At 53.8% G+C, this 23,268-nt stretch overlaps 3 protein-coding genes across 3 annotated transcripts; 1 reads left to right on the top strand and 2 right to left on the bottom strand.

The window, feature by feature from the left end:
• The first annotated feature begins 7,302 nt into the window (after nucleotides 1-7,302).
• On the top strand, nucleotides 7,303-8,685 carry LOC141932047 (C-C motif chemokine 4 homolog). Its single transcript, XM_074845010.1, has 3 exons — nucleotides 7,303-7,422; nucleotides 7,804-7,918; nucleotides 8,260-8,685. The coding sequence occupies exons 1-3, from the start codon at nucleotides 7,353-7,355 to the stop codon at nucleotides 8,345-8,347; spliced, it is 273 nt and encodes a 90-aa protein (XP_074701111.1). The 5' UTR covers nucleotides 7,303-7,352; the 3' UTR covers nucleotides 8,348-8,685.
• Nucleotides 8,686-14,385: 5,700 nt separating this feature from the next.
• On the bottom strand, nucleotides 14,386-19,901 carry TRIM39 (tripartite motif containing 39). Its single transcript, XM_074845315.1, has 6 exons — nucleotides 19,278-19,901; nucleotides 18,531-18,626; nucleotides 16,682-16,912; nucleotides 16,522-16,544; nucleotides 15,906-16,018; nucleotides 14,386-15,355 (listed from the first exon to the last, which is right to left on the bottom strand). The coding sequence occupies exons 1-6, from the start codon at nucleotides 19,713-19,715 to the stop codon at nucleotides 14,784-14,786; spliced, it is 1,473 nt and encodes a 490-aa protein (XP_074701416.1). The 5' UTR covers nucleotides 19,716-19,901; the 3' UTR covers nucleotides 14,386-14,783.
• A 524-nt stretch (nucleotides 19,902-20,425) lies between these two features.
• LOC141932173 (C-C motif chemokine 5-like) lies at nucleotides 20,426-22,029 on the bottom strand. The gene is made up of 3 exons (XM_074845331.1): nucleotides 21,812-22,029; nucleotides 21,418-21,532; nucleotides 20,426-20,774 (listed from the first exon to the last, which is right to left on the bottom strand). The coding sequence occupies exons 1-3, from the start codon at nucleotides 21,882-21,884 to the stop codon at nucleotides 20,675-20,677; spliced, it is 288 nt and encodes a 95-aa protein (XP_074701432.1). The 5' UTR covers nucleotides 21,885-22,029; the 3' UTR covers nucleotides 20,426-20,674.
• Nucleotides 22,030-23,268: the final 1,239 nt, after the last annotated feature.

Raw genomic sequence — 23,268 nt, 5'->3', positions numbered from 1 at the left:
GAGTTCACTGGAAGAGGTGGTTTGCCACACCGGAGACATTTTGTCAGCCTGAACCACTACCTCCAAAAGCTCCCCTGAGTACAAGATGGATTTTCTGGCCAAAAAGGTGAGAAATGGGTGGTGGAGAACCTGTGTGGCATGGAAGAGACTTTCAGGCCTTGTCATGTCACTGGCTCAGGGCAGCTCCTGCCTGGGGTGCAGGGCAGAGCAGCAGCTCTGCAAGGAGAGGGGTGACCTGGGGTTTCCTGTCATCCTGCCACAGCCTGGCGGTGCAGCTGGGGTCAAAGCCCCCCTCCACTGCAGAGAGGATGCTCAGACCTGCAGGTGGGCTCCCAGGCCTGGATTTTCATCCCCAGAAGTATGAATCCCCTGTTTGACTACCCTGGAGCTGCAAGTGGAGACACCATCCTTCACAAATTGGCTCTTCTCTAGCAGGGACAAAAATAAGGTTCAAGGCCCCTGACATAGGTGATGATCTGCTCCTCCCCACACTTACTCCTGCTTCCCTGCAAGGTCTTATCCTGAGTTACAAACCAGGGCACTGGTGCTGTGGGCTGTGGCAGGCTGCAGGCTCACCCTGAGGGTGTGCTTTTATTGGTGCCAAAGACTCTGTAAGTCCTGACACGGGTATCGGGGAAGGTGTTGGGTTTTGCTGGATTCATAGCAAGCTCTGGCAGGACCAGCTCTGCTTTCCCTGCGTAGGTCTCAGCAGCTCTGGGCAGAGGTGAACGGCAGAACAAGAAGTGGCCGTAGCTTTCAGCTGAATTGCTGCAGAGCAAAACCAAATTATGGCTTTTTGCCATGGAAATAAATCATGCAGAAACCAACAGTGGGAGTTTGATGTTCCTCTGTGCTTGCAACTCAGCATGTGCATGAAGAAACGACAAATTGCTGGCTGCCAGTGGTGCAGTGCCGGGTGAGAAAGGTTGTGGCTGCAGAAAGACAGCTTTGTGGCTAACACCAGCTTTGCTCATGGGAACTTCACAGCTTCTGCTCTCCAGCCTGCGGCCTGCAAGGAGCAAGCCACAGGGCCAGCAGCACGCAGTGCCACCAGCACACAGTGCCGCCTCGCTCGTGGCACGGAGCACCCAGGGGTGGCGGGGAGGTGCGATGGGAGTGCGATGTGATCTGCATCAGGCAGCTCTGTCCTCCAACTGGAAGCCCTGGGATGGTCAGTGGAAGGAAAGGAGCCATCATTTACTGTTAATGACTTTGACAGAGCTGGAGGAGGAGGGTCCGTGAAGAGCTGCTGCAGCCGCAGTCGCTTGGTTGTGTCATCGCACACAGGTTAGCGTTACAAAACGGCCCTTTGTCAGCTGTGATGTTGTTTCCTGCAGAGTACTGAGAAGTCTCCTGGAAGGGGGACACCTCTGCCTCCCCAGCTGCTCCTCTGCACCGCTGGCCCCCTGCCACAGGACTCTCTGGCTTCGAGTCACTGGCTGCAGCCCCGGCTGCGTGCTCCTGCCAGGCTGCTCCCAGGGCACTTCGCCCTCGCTGGCTCCCGAGGCCAGCTTCTGTTTTCAGTTTTCTGTTTCTGTACACTGATTTCCGTTTCTCTGTCAAATCCCAGAGCTCTCTGCTGTCACAGTTCCTGCAGTTTAAGTATTTATAAGTTGACCTCTCTCAAGCTTCCTTTATTATTCCTGGAAACAAGCCTATTTTTTATCTTTTTAGCCTCACCCAGACTGGGGCATGAGATGTGTTTGGGTGCAGGCAGGATAGAAAAAGAAAGTTAAATTATTCAAAGAGGAAGACTGTAGGGAAGGATGTTATAGTGGGTGCTGAGTCTTCTTTCCCTAGGATAGATGGTGACAAGGATTAGCTCAGAGGCTTTGGGACTCCTTCAAGCCCCCCCTCAAAGTCCTGCACTCACCAAGAGCCACAGATCACAAAGCACATACCCCCAGGGCAGAGGGGTAGAGGGTACTTTGCTTAGATGATGGTGAGGGCTGTCCCCAGGCTGATGGGGAAGCCTTGTCTGCCTTCGCCCAGGGGTAGAGCTGACCCGTGGGGGCTGCACCATCCCAGCCCTGGCAGTAGCACCATCAGAGGGACCTTGGAGCAGGTAAAGGGATATTATCCTGTCCCTGTCACTCCTGCTAGCCATTCGATCCTCTTGCCCAGAAACCCACAAGCAGATGCGAGCTCTGGGGTGTGGGTGCTCCATCTGGGAGATGCTGGTGGATTCACCTGGGACAGACTTGCAGTGGCCTGGGGGTCACAGCCTCGTCCCTCTGCTCACAACCTGGGGCAAAGGCGATCCCTGACCAGGTCCAGCTCCCCTCCACTCCTACTCACAAACCACAAACCATCCCCAAGGGATGCAGGAGGCCACATGGGGAGGCTGCCGAGCCATGGCATGACAGTGAGCAGTGCCAGAGTTCCCCGAGCCCTCCCCTCTCCCCAGAGGATGCGGGTGCCAGGCAGAGCCTATGCTGGCCAGGGTGGCCAGACAATGGCCCTTTTGAAGGGCACAAGCCCATCTGGGAGGCAAAAGCCTCAGCATCACAGGGAACAGGATGGGACCTGCGCTTCACAGAGGCACTGCAGAGCGCCCTAACTTACAAACAGCCCCCACACATGGGAAGTGGTTTGCAGCCTTGCAGCGAGCTCAAAATAAATTGTGACTCTAGTAAACATCCGAGCTCCGCTGTCAGTCTCCATGCATGACCACCGCAGCTGGAAAGCTCACACCTCCCATGGGGGTTTCCTACCCCCATCAGTACCGGGTGGGGACCGACACCACATACATGTCTGCCAGGATGCTGCAAAGAGAGGGACCAAGCCTGCGCTGGTGGACACGGGGTCTTCGGCAGAGCCATGCATAAGGGAAGTCTTCATCTGTGGCAATGGCCCTGACACAAGTTTAAAGGTTAACCCTGGTCTCAGCCCCCTCTGTGAGCAGAGGAAGCTCATGATGCTCGGCCATCCCTGAAGCACCCGTGGGACGCAGCCGGCCACCCTGCGCTCTGCGGGCCACTCGCAGCCAGCCCACCCAAACCTCCCAGAGAGCTGGGCTCCAGGAGCACTAATGAAAATGAAAACAATCGATTTGTGGCTTGCTTCTTTTCCTTTTTGCTGGATTATGATGAGCACACAAGGCCCAGTGAGTTCATTTAAAAACTGCTTTTGTTTTTCATCCTAGCAGAGCCCTGAATTTTCAGCCTGGTCTTCCTTGTTCTTTCTGGAGGGCTCAGGTGAGGTGGGATGTCCCCCAGGGCAGAGGATACAGCCCCAGCAGAGACACTTCATCTGGTCCTCCCAGGCATTTGCAGGGTTTGAGGGATGCTGAGGGGTGTGGGTCAGGCATGCCCCTGCCCCTGGAGCCGGCAGTCAGGGCGAGCCTGGAGCACAGCCCCACAGCCACTTCTCAAAAAATGGTAAAACTCAAGTTTTCCCCGTTTCTTTCTTTTCCTTTCATGACAAGGATGGAGAGGAATGTGAACCAAGAAGGCTTTTTTATTTCAGTTTAATTTGCTTTGAAATACTGTACACTTAATCCTCTTAGGTTTATTTTGTTTCAAAATAAAGGCCAGGAATAATTTGAGGCATCAGCCATTAGAAAGTGATAGTATTCCCCAGGGATTTTTTTTCAGAAAACGCCCTTACTAGAGGAAGTTTGAACCTTTAATGAGATACATTTTCTTATCAGCTATGAACATCTTCCTGGCCTGACAGCATTTCAGGGAAACGTGAAGGGCTCTCCTGTGCAGCGCAGCCCGGCTGGGATGGCCACGTTCTCCCCTTCATCCGATGCGGTGCAGACAGATGGTTCCCAGTCACAGGCACAGGTTCCCACAGGAGCCATTTCCAGGACATGATGTCATCTCAAAAATTCCAAGATTTCTCCAGAAACATCAAGAATGGTGGGGGTGAAATTTCTGGATACTGATGTAAAGACACCGGTGCCTGAGCTCTGAGCAGGGCAGGATGGAGACTGCTGCAGGTGGAAGCGGAGCTTGTCCTAGAGGCAGTTTCTGAACTCAGGACACTTTTAAGTACTTCCTTTTCTGAACGAATCCTGACAAATCCAGCTTAACCTTAAAACCTGCTATAAATAGCAACTTACATCAGCCAGTCTCACTACTTTTTTCAGGGTTCCCCTTTCATTCAAGATTGAGAATTTCCCTATTTCTATTATCACCGGATTTATTTTGGGCATTTGCTTTACTTAGCACTTTCTCCTGGGATTTTTTGGGGACTGGCAGAAAACCTCTATCATACCCCTCTATGTAAATTGGTGCAACATCAGCCAGACTGCTTCGGGCAGCCCATCCTGCTGAGTCCAAGCACTGCCTGACGGTGGTGGGGGCAAGGGGATACCACAGACTGGGTCATGGATCCTGAAACCAGCTGGAGCCACAGTGGGAAAACTTCCACCTTAGGCCACCGTTTTGCTGTGCTACGAACATAATTCCCACTGACGTGCTCCAGCCCACTCTTCCGTGGGCATCTCTCCATCTCAGAGCACCTCCCAGGTCCTTCATCCGAGACATGCAGCTTCGCCTCTTTCTAAAAGGGGGAAGAGCTAGAAGAAATTACTTTCTCATTTCATCATGACTGGAATGCAGGGGAGTGGGTGAGGAAATGCTTTTTAGGAGCATGTTGCAACATCTCAGGGCATTGCTGATACGACCGTAGCCTCCCACCTCCGGCTGGCAAAGAGATGGCAGAGTGGGGGCTTCTGGCAGATTTCTAAGGAAAAAACAGACCCCTGGAAAGAAAACACCCTGACTTTGGGGTTATTTTTAGCTTTCGGCAGTAGAAAAGTTTCAGCCCTTACTTGGCCCCCATAATACACATTATCTAGACTAAACTGATCCTAAACTGACTCAGCTAAACTGAGAAATTTTTTTTGATTAATCAAAAAATGGTCCCTGACAGTCCAAAATAATTTGTCATCTGCTTCCCAACAAAGGTATAAAAGCATGAAGGTTTTCAGCTGCCTGAAACAGAAAAATACCTCACTGAAACCATTTGAATAATCAATGCAGATTTCCAACTAATTCTTCTCTTTTAATAAAACTTGTTTTTTATCAGAACATTTCTGCACCATAAATGGCACTTCTCCTGCCTGCCCTACCCACACCGCGTGCCTTGGGAGCAGGACAGGACCAGATGTCTGTAGGTGGTAGATCTCAAGACGTGACCCCTGAATACTTGAAGGTACAATCACAGGGAACAGCTCAGAGGCTGAGCAACCGCACAGAGGAGCCAAGTGAGCCAACGCTAGCTCAGAGCCAATTTCTGGTCCAGCCGGTGTCCATCTGAACACCAGGTTCCCACCTCCTTCCTGGCTGGGCGCCCTGCCTGAGGAGGCAGGCTCTCTCCTCAGCCTCCCAGGATATTTGGGGACAAGTGAGCTGACAAACAGAGAGGGGAATGAGGTCTGAACTGATGAGTGAGCCTGCGAGGTGCTTCCCTCTGTGAATAGCAAAGGGAAGGATGGAGGGGGACCAGATTGGCCATGGTGTGTCCAGGAAGGGGGTGATGCTCAGCTTGGCAAGGGCCACGTTTGCTCCATGGGGTAGATTTTTCCTCCCCAGGCAGGGCAAGGGGCAGGCACACCACCACAGGTCCCAGCAGGATCCTCCTTGAGGGTGGGCCACCTCTGGGACTTCTCCTGTGCAAGTCCAGCACCACGTTGTCCTCCAGACCCTGCGGAGCAGAGCAGTTAACCTGCATGGGGCTAACCTGCCACGGCTGGTGGAAGGTCATGGGCTGCCCTGCCTCCCCTTCTACCAACCACGGCTGGTGGAGGGCTGCGCACACCATGCGGCATTGGAGTGATATTTGGAAAACACCAGGTTATTTACAGAAGGTGCCTGGGTCTATAGCTGGGTCCCTTTAATAGAAACAGGATGAGTCAGTGCCCGGCGCTGCGGTAGGAGTGCAGAGGCGCTAGTGGTGCGGTTGGGTTGCTCTACTCTACATTATAGTCCTTCCACTGACTTTCAGGCAGCATCTGCCAAGACACCACCACTTGGTGATGTCTTGAAAATAAATGGAGACGTTTCCCAGAAATGCATCTGTTTCCCTGTTGAGAAGAGATGTCCTTCTAGGAACATCTCGTTACAGCAGGACAGCCCTCAGTTCTTCCCAGAGCACCCATCACCTCCCCGCCAGGCCTTCCCTCTCCTCCTCAGGGACAGAGAAGAGTTTGGTAGACTTCCATGGCAGTCTGTGTGTAAGCTGGTGGCTTCTTCTCAGTCACAGCCCTTGCCTAACCCTCAGAGATCTGTGAGCTCTTATTCTCTCCCATACAACATGGTCATTCCTTCTTGTCTGTGGTCATTAGAATATTCTCTCTTCTGCTGAGACTGGATACTCTTTTCTTCCTGGACATCCCAGTTATCTGCCCATGCCCTCACCCCCCAGTTAATCTGTTTCTGGTCTTCATAAGTGGTATCTTCTTCCTCACCCTGCTCCTGGAGCTCCTTCTGCCTCATCTTCAGGGTCACAGTCAAAGTGTCCATGCTTCTTTTGGCTCTCTGCATCTCCATGCTTAGCAATGATAGGCCTCACCTATCAATAGCCCTTGAAATTTAACTGTCTAATCTAAATTGGTCATTTAGTGTCTCCCTATAGGACCTGAAGTGTGGCAGGCACCTCCAGGAGACAACACTCCATCTCAGCTCTCCCTTCCCTTAAACTGAGGAGGAAACTCAAGTGCTTCAGCTTCTGGGACTCATTTCATGCCCACTGGTACCTGTGCTGCTGCCCGCAGTGCTGTCACAGCTGCAGGACATGATTTGAGTCCCCTCAAACTATGTGAAACACAGACAGGACATGGAGCCCACTGGTGATGGCTCCCATCACCTGCTACTGGGGCAGCATGGGCTGTGCAGATGTGAGAGGGAAACAGTCCACGGTAGAGGAGATCTCAGACCCTTTTTCCTTAACCGGCCTCATCCCATTCATGCTCTTCCACCCATTTGCACAGCCCTTGGAAGGATGCACTCTCTCCTCCAAGCTGCTTGGTCAAGTTGGGTAACAGGGACCTATTGACAAATGCAGGAACCTCCACAGGGGAACTTCTTACTATGGGACATGCATGAAAGAAGCAGAAATAGCCGTGGTGACTGTTTCATATCCTGTGTCACTGGGGAGGCACTGAATCAAGGGGGGAGCTTCACCCTTCCGGGCCTGGGGCTGCTGCTCCATTTCATCACGAGACTACACCACAAGCAATCTCTTCTCTGGGGGAAATTCCACCATGCCTACGCAAACTGCTGCATGGACCTCCTCACCCTATAAATTGAGGAGCTGCTCAATGTCTCACCATCAAACAGAAAAGAGGCTTTCAAGCTCCACTTGCCTGCTTCAGCTCCGGCCACCACTTCTCAGCTGACATGAAGGTGTTTGTTGCTGCCCTTGCCGTTCTCATCGCTGCCTGCTGCTACCAGACCTCCGCTGCACCGCGTAAGTCCCGACTCTCCCCCTTCTCTCTAAATGGGGACAGGAGAGATGCTGCTGCTGGGACAGAGTCCCTTCTGCCAGCTTTTCCACCCTTGGGTCCCTTCCTGTGTTGGATCAGGTGGATCGGATGCAGGTGGTCCAGGGCCGTTGGGGCTCTCCTGCTGTGGGAAAGGCACAGCTCAGAGCACAGCATGGGCCATGTCAGTGCCAGCTCAGGGTGAACCCAAAACAGAAAGAATTGAAGGAAGAAGAAAACAGACCTCATCTTTTCTGTTCTTCCTCCCTGTCCCGTCTGCTGCCCAGACCTGGGGGTCTGTGGTCCCAGCTCCTTGCCCCTGCTCCCCATCCCTTGCCACAGCTGACAACCACCTTTGCCCTTCACAGTTGGCTCTGACCCACCGACCTCCTGCTGCTTCACCTACACCTCCCGGCAACTGCCCCGCAGCTTCGTGGTGGAGTACTATGAGACCAACAGCCAGTGCTCCCAGGAAGCCGTCGTGTAAGTCCTCTCCTCCGGGGCGGTGGTGGGCTTTCCGTTTGGGCTGAGGATCCGGAGAGGGAAAGATGCATCTTCAAAATACAGTGGATGGCGGCTGGCCCCAGGGGATGGGAGGATGGGGGGAAGAGGTGCAAGCTGATGCCCCATGGGCTCAGCACACAGGGGGCTCACACCGGTCCTGCTCCACCGTTTTGCAAACTATCTGGTGGCTGCTTGATACGATGGGCATGGCATGCTGCATGTCCAAATTCTGCTGATGTTTGCGAGAGGCTGGGTTTGGGGCAGGGCTCCTCTCCATGCAGCACTCTCCCTCCAAAAACTGACCTCTCTGTGCCCCACAGGTTTATCACAAGGAAGGGCCGTGAAGTCTGCGCCAACCCCAAAGAGGACTGGGTCAAGCAGTACATGAGCGAGCTGGAGCTGAACTGAGGTCCCAGGACAGACCCTGCCACCTGGTGTCCCCAGACTGCCGGGACGAGCGAGCCACGGCCAGCTGCGGGCTCTGTCAGAAATGCTTCGGTGTCATTTAAAGCTAGCTGAGAAATTGAAAATGTTCCAGAATCTGACTTTAATGTTTTGTTATTTAATTTTTTTATAGAGGAGGGATCAGGTGCAATAACTCCACTTCAGACAAATAATAATATTATTTAATAGATGTATTTTTTTAAATGAAGACATGCTCAGGTTAAATTTTCTGTATTTAATTAATTGTATTTTTGATGTAATATTTAATTCAAATTTTGAGAAATAAATATTTTTGTAAGGACTTTCTGTCTTTGCCTCTATTACAGTTATTTGCAATGACAATAGCTGAAACTCTAACAGCGGGAACGTGTTCTTTATTCCTTTCTCTATGTTGTCAAAACCCACACAAGCTTTCCCTATCGGAACATCCCGTTTTGCAAAATAGGAAGATAAAAACCATGAAGGAGGAGGTGTGAGAAGGGCATAGATTACATTCAGGTATCTTGGGTCACTCTTTTTATCAGGTATTTAATCACTACTCATTATGACTACTGGCAGCTAGTTAAATTCTATCACTGGCCCCATTATGGTCAATTAAAATGTTACCTTTAGGGGCTACAGTTTAACATGCTGGCTGTTTCAGGGAAAGTTTTCTGAGAGCTGCAGCTAAAATGGATCAGTTATTCCCAGAGCTGAGGATGGAAAAAATATGTTTCACTACAAGACTTTTAGAACTATTTCATTAAACTCTCGTTTAGCTGGGACAGGAGGCTTAGCAGATACGCCTCTCTTACAAGGAAAGGTACTTTTTCTCTGTGCCTCCAAAACCTGCCCATCTCTGGAGATGCCTGTCCAGAGATGCAGTGTCCCCCCGCAATCACCCTGCCAGACCCCAGCCCCAGAGCAGGATCTGACCCACAAGGAGATATCTCCACTCAGCCCTGGGGCTGATCTCCCACTGGAGCTGAAAGAGATGGAGCCCACACCAGTGATGGCATTTAGGTTGCTCTGATCAGCTCTAGTCACGTGCTATTGGATGAACAAGGGTTTGGGTTCCTCCTGACTGGACCTCTGGTGCCTATAGGGCAGCCAAACAAAAAATGCTCAAGCCAGAGATCTGCCTGCACTCAGCTCAGCCCACAGTGTTTACATACTGAATTTGGGAGGACAAACATGAACATCAGTGAGACACAGGGCAGCAGAGCAGGAAGGGAGCTCCTGGGGAGTGGTGAAGATGAGCAGACACAGGGCAGAGGCTTGGTGGGAGCCGTGCAGTGAGAGGAGCCTCAGGTGGGGCTGGAAGGGACCAGGGGGATGTGGGTGTGTTTGGGGGAGGAAGGAACATATCGGTTATGTCAGAGGCCTCATCACTTCACGACTGCAGCCACCAGCTCCTCAGCCCACAGGGCAGCATGTAATCCACCAGTCATCTCTCTACAGTGCTGACTGCATCCAGCTTAAAATAGCATCTGGTGAGGAGGGGGGTGAAATGGGACCAGAGCCCCTTTCCTGAGATGCTGCTGGGAGGGAGCCCATGGCTGGGAGGTTCAGGTGGACATCACCACAAAGGCTGCTGTGCCTTGGTGACAAGGAGCTGCTCCTGCATGTGAGGGCAGTGGCTTTGGTCACAGCCCTGACCCCCCAGGCACTGCATGCCCCAGGGCCAGTGCCCAGAGCTGGGCTCATCGTGGCCATGCCAGAGTGAAGACACCTTGGCCGCTGGGTACCAGTTAGGCCCTATCTGAGTGCCGGAGCCCGGTAGGTCCACCCTGATGACTGACATTGGCACAAAGCTGGGTGCCCAGAGCTGCCCGTGCTTCAGAGAACAGCAGGAGCAGGGGACAGGAGTGGGCAGACTTGCAACAAGGTCACCCAAAATGGCTTGAGCCTCCACAGTCCCTCCTGGTTAGAAGCCCCATCTGTCTCTGTGGCACTGGGAGCAGTCCCAGACCCTTGGGGTTTCTTGTCAAAGAACCAGAGAGCAGGGTCAGCCGGCGAGCACCATCCAGCCCGTGCACTGTTTGAGCCTGTTGCAAACAACCCCATGCGCCAACGTCCTTAACAACCCGGGTCACATTCAAGCCACCCACAGCAGACACCTACCCCGGGTACCTCAGCTAACTCCTCACCACTATTCTGGGAGCCTGCAGGGAGTCCTGAATTGCTCATGTCTTTCTTAATCTTACACCCACCTACGTGTGACAGCTCAGAGGAGCCCTCAAAGTGCATGTGAGGAATACAGCGTGCTTGTTAATCCACACCCCCAGGCACAGAGGTGTGAATGAAGCCTGCACGAGCAAGGCAAAGGCGGCCAAGCAGCTTTCAGCAAGCTGGCAACTGCCTCCAAAGTCCACCAGCAGCAGCGTGTGCATGGAGAAGGCATCCCTGGTGATCTCCGGTGCTGTCACATTTTGCAAAGGAGGAAGAGGAGGAGTGCAGGAAGGTGGCCCAGAGCAGGAACAGGCAGGGGCTGAAGTACCTGTGTTGTCATTAGGTCAAATCTGCACCCAGGGATCACCCTGTCCAGAGCGGGGGATGTATTTGCCATATACATTGATGCAGCTGTTTGAGGCTGACCTTGCTGCTAGAGCTGAGTGATGCAAGAAAACCCTCACACCGTGCAGCCCTTGGAGGAGCGCCGGGATGCCCTGGTGCTCATGCGTGCATCTCAGGGGCTAATCATGATGCTCGTCCCTCCCAGAAACAGCCCTGTGGGGTGCTCAAGGAGCACCCAGTGGAGACAGGGCAGGAGAACGCAAGAAGCAGAGGGCACTAAGCCCAAGGCAACAGATGAAGAGGAAGGGGAGGCTGGGACCCAAGAGCAGGGTGGCTTGGAGGGGTTTTCCTTTGGATTCAGACCAAGACAAGAGCAATGGTGTCAAGGGTTTCAGAATTTGTAAACTACTAAAAGAGAGACTCATCCCGAAACCAGAGTGTGGTATTTACTGAATATTTTGTGTGATCTATATAAAAGTAAATATTTTTAATGAACACTCTGGGAGAGCCTAGCTGTGGACAAAAATAAAATCATTACTAAATAAGAATAACATAATTATTATAATATACATGCACATCTTTATATATTTGTTGTTTATATCACCCTGGTGTGTCCATAGGCATTTTGAGGTATAACGACAGCCAAGGGAGTTGGAGGTCAGAGTCCAGCATTGCACAGGAGGAGAAGCTGGGCTGTGCTGATGGAGATACAGACTGATGGCCATCAAGGTTCATGGTCTGATGGCTTTTACATCTCCACTTTTTCAGAGAGGAATTAGGCACCCTGAAGTCAAAATGCCTGTGCACTCAGAAGTGCCAGTTCTGTGCCTTCCTCACCATCCCAGGGACCAGGGCCCTGGCTCACTGCAGGGAGGGGAGGACCAGTCCTCCACCTGGAACGGCTCTTCCCAGAGTCACCAAGATGAGGGAGTGTGTCTCTTCTGGGGGGCCAGCATCCAAAAAAGGCATGTAAAAGTGGATGGTATTTCAGGCTGCATATAAAAGTAATGTTTTCCTAAAGTAGCGATATATCCCAGTCTTCCAGGGCTTAGGAAGACAGAAATGGTGCTTGGCCATCACCTTCCCTGTAACGGCCAACAGAAGGCAGAAGTGGTAACGAAGACCCAAAAGAACATTTCTGCTCAGTTCTTAGAAAGACACAGACGACTACTCCCATTCCTCTAAGATGACAAAACATGTTCCACTATACTAGAAGAGAAAGAAAGATGTTACATTTGTTGAGAAAGCACATTTCTAAAACTGCAGGTTTGTAAATTTTGCTGCAGAGAATCTTAACAGGGGACACTGTCGGTGCCTCTGGGTGACCAAACTGCCCCAGGAGCCAAAGCCTAAAAATGTGACATTAATCTACTGATCGCTCAGAAGAACAGTTCCCTGATCACCCAACCCCAGCCCATTGCTCTTCTGCTAGACGTGGTATCCTGAGGGATTATTGCCTTCGGTAAAATCAGACACCTTGAGCAGATCAGTCCTGGGACTCACCACAGCAAGAGACTGTCTCAACATAAAATGTCCCTGCAAAATATATGTATATGCATATTTATATGCCCATCTTCCTTCAGCATATGCAAATCAAATGGAAATGGTGTGACTGCAGTTAGCCTGGCACATACAGGTCAGCCCCTTTGGTAATAAATAGCCTTATGACGCCGTGTGAGGGGTCACCAGCTTGCTTGGAGCTGGGGAGCTGGGGAGCAGGAGCGCTTGTGGGAAGCCCCACGTGCTCGGGTTGGACCATGCTGTGCCGTGCAGCCAGTCCTCATGGCTGAGGTGGTGGTCCGAGCAGGACCTGGTCCTTGCTGGGCAGGATCTGTGTGGAGGCCAGAGCCGGGCAACAAATGCATTTCCACTGGGGACGGGGGCAAGCTCGACTTGACTTAAACAGAAAACCTGCTTGCAAATAGGCTTAGGAACAGCTTTAGCTTTAAGTCAGCAGGTCCCAGTGCTCCTGGCTTTTCTCTAGTTGCCCATTGCCAACCAGTCTGGTCATCTCAGGGCGGTTTCATAGTTGCAGGTGATGCGGAGAGTTCACCAGATGGAAAATTTTACAGCATATTCAGAGCTATCTCATGTCTTCAACCTTTACTCTCCTTCCTGCGAGAGGCAGAGTAATGATTTCTAGGAACGCTTTGGATGCTGCGCCGGGGTGAGTTCACATCCTTTCTGTTCATTTCTTCTTGCTATTTGCAAGATCTTCCAACTATTGCACTTCCTCCCGCCTCTTCTAGAAACACTCTTTGTCTCTCCAGCACCGCAGCAAATGCCACTCATCTGTCACCCTGCCACGGTCGGATTACTTTTGCTTTCTGGACAATTTCCATCCCACCACATCCTCCCACCCTTGGCTCAGTGACATTTAGCCTGGTCCCTTCCGAGCCTAAAACCCTGCACAACAGGTTTCCCTGGCTGTCCTCACCACTCCCCCCCACAACTTCCTCTGCTTCCAGCCCTCTCTCAAGACCTCAAAGTTCATGTCCTTTCTTATCTTCTCAGGCTCCATAAACTCGTCCTGTAAGGGAGGAGGATGGGACTCCCCAAAACACAACAAAACTCAGCCGAGAGGAAATGCTATCTCAGGTCCATCATCATTTTTCACTAGGAGACTCCTAAAGCACCATCCAGGACATCCCCAGAGAAATTGTGCTGAGCATTTAAGACTTTATCAAATCTCATTTTATTTGAATTGAATCTGTCTTTAAATTAAGCAGCTTCATTATTTTTGTCTGAAGGGCACACTCCACAGCCGCTCCAGCTGGCAGTCCATGGCTGCTGGCATGGCCTCCACCCCCTCTGCCCCCAGGGCAGTGTCTCCTTCCTCCCGGCCCTGAGGACCACGGGAGCTTTGGTTTAGATGAGTAGAACTGGCTGATGTCACAGCTGAGCTTAAGGACCTGAGAGCTTTTCCTCCAGCAACCCTGTGGTAGATTTCTTGAGGCAAGGGGCTGGGGCAGCAATACAGCCTGAAGGAGAAGGGATGTCTCAGGGGATGAAGAGACCAAAAGAGACCTTTGGAGACACCAGCAGAGGCTGGGTTATTTTTCTTTCCCTGGGTTTTGCAGCCCCCAAAGTGTGTACCACTTCCCACACTTGGAGATTTCCCACCCATGGGGCTTGTGAGGGGAGGCGGAGGGGCCAGAGCCACCAGACCAGGAGGTGATGTCCCCACCAGAGGATGAGAGACAGCAGCCCAGGGACCACCCTCACCCATACAGGTGTCCCCTCACCTTCACCCCAGGCCCCAGCACTGCAAGACTGAAGCGTGGCCAACCACACAGGCAGCTGCTGCTACTGAATCCCTGCCTGGTGGGTGTCTGGTTTACTGTGGTGTCCGACTGAGGCCACAGCGGGGTCTCTCGAGGACCCGCTCTGGGCTGGAGAGGACCAGGTCCAGCAGCACCCTTTGCCCTCTGAGATATTGTGCAACAGCTGGGGCTATCGAGCAGGGATGGACGCACAACAAAACCACACTGCTAACCGCACAAGGCTGCCTAAATCAACCCTTTATTGCCTTGTTCCAGTACATGTCACACCAAAATCAGCACTATGGGGCAGGCTGGGTGCGTACCCTTCTCCAGCAGCCCGTGAGGTGAGTGGCAGGGCAGTCATGGTCAGTGGGATCCCCTGTCCCCGCTGGCAGCACAGAGGGTTATGGCATGTCCCCACTGCAAAGTGCCCTTCCCAGCATGGGCATGGCACGTGGGGGGTGTCACACTCAGCAGGTCACGCCCCAGCAGCCAGGAGCACATGGGGACCTGGCCATGACTCTCACCAAGGCACACAGATATTTCCCTGGTGCTGCCCCAGCATCACCCTCCTGCTCACAGAAGGAGCCAGTCAGGCTCCCAGGTCTCTGTCCACTGGTGAGAAGCCAGAGCAGCCACTGTCACAGGACGATGCACCCGCTCCCCTGCGTGTCCCTGACCCAGGAGATCACCAAGGGCTCTGCATTTCTGCCCCCCAAAAAGGCACCCAGGAAAAAGAGAGGCCGGAGGTTCCCTGAAAACTTGTCGGTGAAGGTGTAAATGTGGGAGCGGTCACTCACATTGTAAAAGGAGATTTCTCCTGCCTCGTAGTCCAGGAAGATCCCGATGCGGCGGGGTCTCACGCTCAGGGTCAGCGGGGAGATGGGCGAGGTGAGGGCCTCATAGTTGCCCCCATTTTGCAGCCGCAGCACCCAGTAGCCGTGGCTTGGGGAGAAGAGGATGTTGCCTTTCCGGCTGGCAGACTCCCGGCACAGCCCCAAGCCCCACTCAGGCTTGTCTCCCACCTGCACCTCCCAGTAGCTGCGGCCTGAGAAGAAGACCTGACTCCCCAGCACCACCGGTGCGGTGCTGAACCTCTTGGGGTTGTCGAACAGGGACAGAAGCAGCTTCTTGCCCCCGCGCCGCACGCTCTTGCGGTCCTCAGACACGGTGAGCTCAGGGTGTGCTGTCTCGAGGTCCAGAGTCACATCCACTGGAGCGAGAGAAGGGTGGAAGGACAGACGGGCCTTCAGGGGTCTGCAGGTGCAGACACGAGCAGGTGTCTGCAGCCCAGATGCTGGGCTCTTCCTGCTCTTCCCACCTCCTACATTTATTGGCTTGTGCCTGTGGCCTTGCACAGCTCCCAGCACTGCCCGGCAGCGGGGAAGTGCAATACATAAATTCATGCTAACTATAAACCACATCAGAATATCTGGCATCTGGCTGCAGAGCAGGAACAGAGGAGGGTGGCTCCACAGCCTCTGGCACAGCTTCCAGAAACAGCCAACACTGAAAGCAAGAGTTTGTGGGCAACACGGAGCCTGAAACTCCTGAGAGACCTCCTAGGCTTCAGGGTCACCTCACAACCCATCCAGAACCAGAACAAGGAAGGTCTCCCCACCATAAACCACCATGAAACTCATCAGTGCACAAACTGGGACCAGCAGGACAAAGCTTGAAAAAACCTCCCCATGCCCCAGGGTATTGAAGGGGAGGGCAGGACCAGAGCCCAGATGTGCCAGGAGCTGGCACAAAAGCCTTACCTTTGAACTTCTTCAGCATGTCCCTCATGCCCAGGCAGTGCTCGGGGATGCTGTAGTTTTCCTTCAGGGTCACAGACACAGTCTTGGGGGACTGGAACTTTACCCCCTCACACCTGCAAGGAGAGCGATTCCTGTGGGCTGTATCCAGAGCCCACAGCACAGCCAGTCTCCTGCTGGGGACAGGTTTAATGCCCTTCTCTTGGCTGCACAGATGCATCTCCTCTCTTGAGCTCTTCGGCTGTGAAGAGCACTAGGGATAACCGCCTGCTTATCAGCAAGCCCAATGGGACCAGAGCTAAACGATGTGGGGAGTGGCAGTACCAGTCCCTGGGAAGGAAGGAAGGAGGAATGTGACCCAGGCAGCATGTCCCTTAGGAGGGGACACATCTCAGACACCACACAGCCAGGCAAAACCTTGGCTCTGGGGCCCTGGAAGAAGAGGATGATGTCTCTTCTCCAGCCCCCGCTGGTCTCAGTCCCTCCTTTGTCAGCCCCAGGGAGGATCAAACCAGACGCTGGGCAGGGAGGACAGGGGGTGACTGGCATGGAGCAGACATGAACATCTCAGAGCCTGGAGGCAGCCAGGACGGTAGGAGGAATGAGCACGGGTACCTACCTGCTCAGGATACTTTTCATGTCCTAGAAGGAGAAGAGAAAAACCATTCTGGGTATGGGGCTCCGGAGCCTCGTGCCCACCAGCCAGCCTGGCCCCAGCCACCTGCCCAGATGGCAACAGCATCGGGGCTGAGCTATTGGGGCTGATGGCATAGCCTGACCTTGAGCAGCCCGTCAGCCGGCTGCTGGGTCTTCTCCTTTATCTCCAGGATCAGCTCCTCCAGCAAGGACTTCTGCTCCACCAGCCTGGCCAGGTTTTCATTTATCATCAGCAGAATCCGCTTCTCCTCTTCCTCCAGCTTCTGGAGGAGCAGCTTCTCCTCGTCGGCCAGCAGCCGATGCAGCTTCCCAAACTCGCTCACAATTCTCTCACGCTTTTTCTTCACTGTCTCCTTGTGATAAGAAGATAGATGGGGTGAAGCGAAGCAACATTAGCAAGGCAGCGGAGACAGAGCCAGATTCTCCAGCATCCATACCGGCATCAGGCCCTGGGAAACCAGCACATTCTTTTGATAAGCGCATTTATTTAAAAAAACAGCCAGAGGATAACTGCTGTGCTTTCACCTCGCCTGAGTTCCCACTCCACATCCTCAGTTTACCAGCAGTAGGACATTCCCCGGGGCATTTCTGCTCAGCTGGACCTCAGATGTCTAATGATGCAGCACAGGGAGACTGGGGGGGCCGCTGGGTGCAAGATGCCATCAGGTGTCAGGGTACATTTTTATTAGTTGTGATACAACTCACCCCTCCAGCTAGGTTCAGGCTAGCCTGTTGCTCAGGCAGCCCAAAGGAAATGCTCCATGTCTGGAAAAACCCACAGCAATGGGAAAGAGGTGGAGGAAGCCCTGGGGCTGGGGAGGGATGGAAAAGGGGAGCCAGGGAGGACTCCCCGGGTGTCTGAGAGCTCTCATGACAGCCAGCTACGGGCAGGGTCTGCCAGTGCTTTAGGCTTTTTCACCTGAACCCTAAAACTGGCACTTTGCTTGAAACCTGAAGCACCAGGAAAACACACCGAGATTAGCCAGGAGCATGAAACCTTAAAATGTGGAAGATAAACAAAAGGAAACTGAACCGCATTTATGTCCAAGCACATGATTTCTTGGACATGAGTCACAAAGGCTTGATAAGCCAGGATGGTCACGGCCACTTCCGCCCCACCGTTCTCAAGGGGCAATTTTTTCCTTTTTGCTAAAAAAGTGCAACCAGCTGCTGGGCCGGGAGGGAGCTGGAGGCAGCTGAGCCGTGGCCCTGGAGCCCTGACTCAGGCGGGCAGGGAGTGAGTGACACAGCTCTTTCACCCTGCAGCCCCAGCCCAGCCCTGAGTGGGACAGCAGGCCCACAGGGGCACCCCAAAACCCCACCACCCACTTGGCCAGGCTGCCGTGAGCAGGCAGGGGAGCTGAGCAAATAACCAGGGGAGTCTGGAGAAACCTGTTTTTCCTGTCAAAGCCGATTAATCATCAGCTCCAGCTCAGGGCTGGGTAACTCAGCCCAGCAGTTTTGTTTTCTGCAGTTACTTTTACTTCCCAGCTTCCACCCCGGAGGGACGTGAAATGGGCTGTCTGCTGGCATCTTATCTCCCCAGGAGCTGCCTGGAGTCAGGCAGAGGTGCAGTAATTCAGCTTTTCTTTTTCTTAATGAAAACACTTCTAGTTCCTGTTGCTGTGAAGCAATATGTATGGCTCATGCCTGGCTTGTAACTCAAGCACACCTTGTAAAACAAAAGGCACATAAAAAATAATCAGTGTCTATTTGTTTAACCAGCACACAAGCCGCTGTGGATTCAGTGGAGCTGGCATGCTGCTCTTTGCAAAGCATTTCTTTGCAAAGCTTTTTAATTTTTGTATAGAGCCGCACAGAGCCTGGATTCCAGCATCCGTCTTCCACACCACAGCAGGACATGGGGACATGTCCCATCCTGAGGACTATCCCGAATTCACAGCCCCAGACCAGATCATAACTGTGGATATATCTGAAGCTTATTCTTTAAGAATTAAGCCAGGCACCTGCCTTGCACTCCTGGGTTTTCATCCTTTCCACTGACTCACGCTTCTTCACGTCCTCCACTTCCTTCGAAAGATGCTCCAGGGATTGCTGGAGTTTGACCTGAAAAGGGAAGAAACAAGCTCAGCTCGCCCCAGCAGCAGCCACCAAGCACCACAGCTCAGCCAGGACCCTCTGCCCTGGGACCGCCGGTGCCAGCGGGCAGCCAGGGACGGTGACAGTGACCCCGCGCCAGGCAGTGCCAGCCCTGGCACCCAAACCCAGCAGCTGTGCTCTTCACTCTGCTCACAGCATTAACCCTCTCCTCGCTCCTTGGGTTTTCCCCGTATTTTTCTCATTATTTAGGTTTTGGAGAATAAAGCGACTGCTCGCTGCACCACCAGGGTGCGGGGTGGCTGGTGGCATGCTGCCAGGAGCATCACTGGGACATGGGGCTTGGGTGCACCCCTCCACTGAGGCAAAACGTGGGGGGGTCGCAGAGGGACAGGGAGCCAGGCTGCCTCTGTGCACCTGGACGGACAGGGGTGAGCCTGGGTGCCTCCACAGTTTGGGGGCCAGTGGGTCCTGCCTCATCCCTGCAATGAGAGCAGCTGGGTGGGTGCCACCATCTCTGCCAGCCCCTCCTCTGCTTTCCAGGCAGTACTGACGGGGCTGTTGGGTGGTGGGTTGCTGGCGGCCGATCTCCCTGGCACTGGGTGTGCCCAGGGTGCACCTGGCAAGGACGGGGACCCCCGGCACCCCAACCTCCCCTACCTTGTACACCTGCGCGGCCTCCTCGATGGGGTAGACGGTGTGTGAGCGGTGGTGCAGGGACTCCCGGCACACCACACAGATGGCCTCCTCATCCTCCTCGCAGAAGAGCTTGAGGCGCTCATCGTGCTGGGCGCAGAGAGGGGTCCCCAGCGCTGGCTCCGGTCCCGGACCACCCCTCAGCCCCAGCTGCCGGATGCTCTCCACGATGTTGGCCAGCTGCCTGTTGGGTCGGAAGCCACTGCGGTGGCAGGAGGCCCGGCACTGCGGGCAGGAGAAGGGGCCATCAGCCCAGAGACCCTTGTCCTGGCAGTGCTTGGCGATGCAGCCCCGGCAGAAGTTGTGGCCGCAGTCGACGCTGACGGGCTCGCTCATGTACTCCAGGCAGATGGGGCAGATGGCCTCCTCCTGCAGCCGCTCCAGGGCACCCGCCAGGGCCATGGTGGCCTCCGCAGCTGGGTGGCCTCACCGGGCACGTCCTCCAGAGTCAACCAGCACAGGCAGGCTTGCAGGCAGGTGCAGCTGCGGTAGCCTCAGCGCTATGCAGCACCGGCAGTGCCACGATAAGCCCGGAGTTGCCGCCGGCCTCAGCAGCACCGGCGGCGGGAGCTTCCGCGGCGGCCGGGGGAGGAGCGTGGCACCGGCCCACCGGCGGGTCAAAGCGAAAGGAAAACCGTGCGGGACAAATTAGGAAGTGCCAGAAATAATCCGTGCCCGTAGATAACCCCTGGCACTGGGATGGCAGAGGAGACGGCATCAACTGTGGTGTTTGCTGAGCCGCGCGGTGGGAGCCGCAGCGCTGCCTGCTCACGGGCTGCCCAAAGGCGCTGGCCGAGCTCCGTGACCCCCCACACCTGCCCACGCCACCGCTCACGCCAAAACCTCCCCCGTGACACCCATCCCCTGCAAAGAGCCGCAGGCTCCTGGGTATCGCCCGGGGCAGGGCTCATGCCCAGCCTGGCAGGGGAGGGGTGGGAGGCGCAGGCAGGATGAGCACCGCTCCACCGTGCAGGGGGTGTGCAGCACGGAGGGGCTGGGGGGTAGCTGGGAGCCACCCCACCGTCCCAGAGACCCATCTAGTGTCATCCTGGACCCCCTCCTAGACACCACTGCCCACCGCAGCCTCCGTGAAACATTCTGAGAGCCAGGGGGAGAAGCTGCAGGTTTTGCTCCTTTTTATTACACAAAATCACTTCAACACAATCAGTACAAATTAGAATGAAAAGTGAGAATGACAAATAAATTAAAAATACCTTTGCATAAACTTAAATAAAAGAGCTAACCACGCTATTAAATAGTCTGACAAATTCTCAGGCAATAAGAAAAAACAGACATGTCTTGGAGGTGCCCACGAGAGAAGGTCCTCTCAGAGGTGACGCTTGGAGGGAGCCGGGCATTGCTCACCCACTGCTCGCCTTGTCCTTTTGGCGATTCACGATGTCCTGGACCCACTTATCGCCAGGTTTGCCACAGACCATCCTGCCTGCAAGTGTGGTAAATCTGCAGAAGGAAATCCAGTTAAAGGAGCTTGGAGGGGAGGGGGAGGGGGGAGGAGAGGAGAGGAGAGGAGAGGAGAGGAGAGGAGAGGAGAGGAGAGGAGAGGAGAGGAGAGGAGAGGAGAGGAGAGGAGAGGAGAGGAGAGGAGAGGAGAGGAGAGGAGAGGAGAGGAGAGGAGAGGAGAGGAGAGGAGAGGAGAGGAGAGGAGAGGAGAGAGGACCACCTGCTCCTTTCCAGGTGAACCCCACCAAACCAGACACCACTACAGCTGCAGAACAGCCCCTACAGAACAGCTGTAAAATGGGAAATAAGGACTGAGGGGTTGGATTAATGTCATTGCAGGTGTCTTGCTCTGCAGCAAGACTCCAAGCGTGCCTACTCCAGCTGGGACACTGTCCTGCCTGGGTCCTGCTACCTGGGCATGATGGGGGTGACCAGCAGAACCTCTTTTGGCTCAAATCTAGTAGGAGGTCCAGAAACTGCCAGCCTGGGATGGGCCTCAGCTGTTTCCAAGCTGTTCTCCTAACACAGGAGAGCCCAGCCTGGTGTTTTCCCTTGCCAGGATGGGGTGAGATATGGGGTTTCCTGGCACTGCCACCCTTCAGTGGAGCAGAACCCCCCAGGATTTGGGCAAGAGATTACTCACATCACAGCTGGCTGGGAGCAGTGGCTGCCTGCGTGCTCATACATCACCACACGGCTCGAGGGAAGCGGTTTGGCGCTGTATTGGACGCAGCAGGGACCAGAAAGGTTGACAGAAGCTGGAAGAGAAGTTAAGTTTTCTGATTAAACCAGACCAGGAAAAGCACTAGTGGGGAGGAGCAGGGTCAGAAGATCAGACGGTCTCTGCTGGAGGAGGTGCTGCTCCTAATGTGGGGTCCCACCACAGCCATTCTTCCCCCAAGAAGCCAAAGAGTAGCAAGACGTGCCTCTCCTTTCCTGCAGCAGATGCTTGGAAGGGAGAGCCGCCAAGCATTACTAGACTTATACAGCAGAAAGAAATAGGAGAGAGCTCCTCAGACAGCAGAGCTTGGACTCACTTGGAGAAGAGAAGACTGGGTAGCAGAGGGCAGCCACAAAAAGTATAGCAAGGGCAGGTGTGGAGGTCTTCATGCTTCTGCTGGGTGGAGGTAAATTGTAGGAGTCAGGCTAGACTGCTGCAAGTGCCCTTGCTGTGCCTGGTGTGGGATCCCTGGGCTGAGCCCACTTTATAGAGGGAGACATTGCCGGAAGCATTGCTGAAAGACATGACACAATGGAAAAAGTGCTAAGTCAAGGGTACTGCGTAGTCCCACGGAAGGAAGTGCCCAGAGCCCCAAGGAGGGTAGTGCCCTGACGTGGCATATTATATGATGATATGACACCATGAAATGATAGAGAACAGGATATGAGCTCCCTTTTCCTTTCCCCCGACCAAAGGACTCTGTAGACAACCTAGAAGTAGCGATTCAGAAGATTATTAGATGGACCTCTTGGCTAGAAGTCGTATGATGGCAATGGATGGAGAATGACCGTGGCTGCCACGCACTCGTGTTTCCCAGAATATTTGCACCACAGACAAATTGGGGACAATTCACTTCTCCCACAGCGACTGGAGCAGGGAGATTCTGTGAGTCAGGGAGCCCTCCCCAGCTGCCCACCCAGCGGGTTGGCGAGCACACAGCAGCCATGCCCTGCCCTGCTTGCAGCACTGCCCCAAGGAGACAGGGGCTTTCTCCGTGGGACCCAGGCAGCCCTCAGGACAGAAGTGTGCAGAGCAGAGGGTAGAGTGTGGTGCCATCCCAGGTCTGGGCTCCTCTTCTGTCCTTGCCCATCACTTGCAGCGAGTCATTAGGAAACTGGTTCTGTCGCTACATTGCAGTTTCACAAATACCAGTGACAGCTAAAATAGCACTATGTTATCCACAGACACGAGAATTGGCCATTAAAATTTTCAAAGAGCTTTAGAAGCTTGTGACCATGTTGGCACAGCGTAGCTGGCTTAGATGCTTATTTGGTTCCAGCAGTGTAAAATCAACACCCTCCTGACATTGCTTCATCGTTGTCCCCACAGCCACAGACACATACAGGAGAGATTCACTGGTTTCGCTCATGTTGTTTGGGACAGGAATGGCAGAAAAACTCCTGTTGGAAATGCCTCAGGAGAGCAGAGGTCTTCATGGTACTAGTGAATGTGTCTGGGTGCTGGACAACCACAGCCACAGTGGGAAAGTCACATCAGCAGGCTGCCTTTCATGATGGTCCAGTGAAGAAAGGGATGTAGCTCCTCTACAGAGAAGGATGATTACAAAATAGAAACCACTGCCCAAAGTGGTGGCCTTGTAGGAACCCAGAGGAACTAGAAGCGAAATGAAGAGATGCCCTGGGCTGGCTGAGGGAGAGCTGATCCCAGACCTGGGGCTCCCAAGTGCTCCAGGGCATGATGCACACCATCACCACACCTCCGTAGACTGAACTCTTTGAAAAAGTGAGCCAGACTTGCTAGAAAGCGTGGACT

Source organism: Strix aluco, chromosome 19 (assembly GCF_031877795.1).
Source record: "Strix aluco isolate bStrAlu1 chromosome 19, bStrAlu1.hap1, whole genome shotgun sequence".
Lineage (NCBI taxonomy): Eukaryota > Metazoa > Chordata > Aves > Strigiformes > Strigidae > Strix > Strix aluco.
The sequence above is the reverse complement of the archived record's forward strand: the minus strand, read 5'-3'. Positions and strand labels throughout refer to the sequence as shown.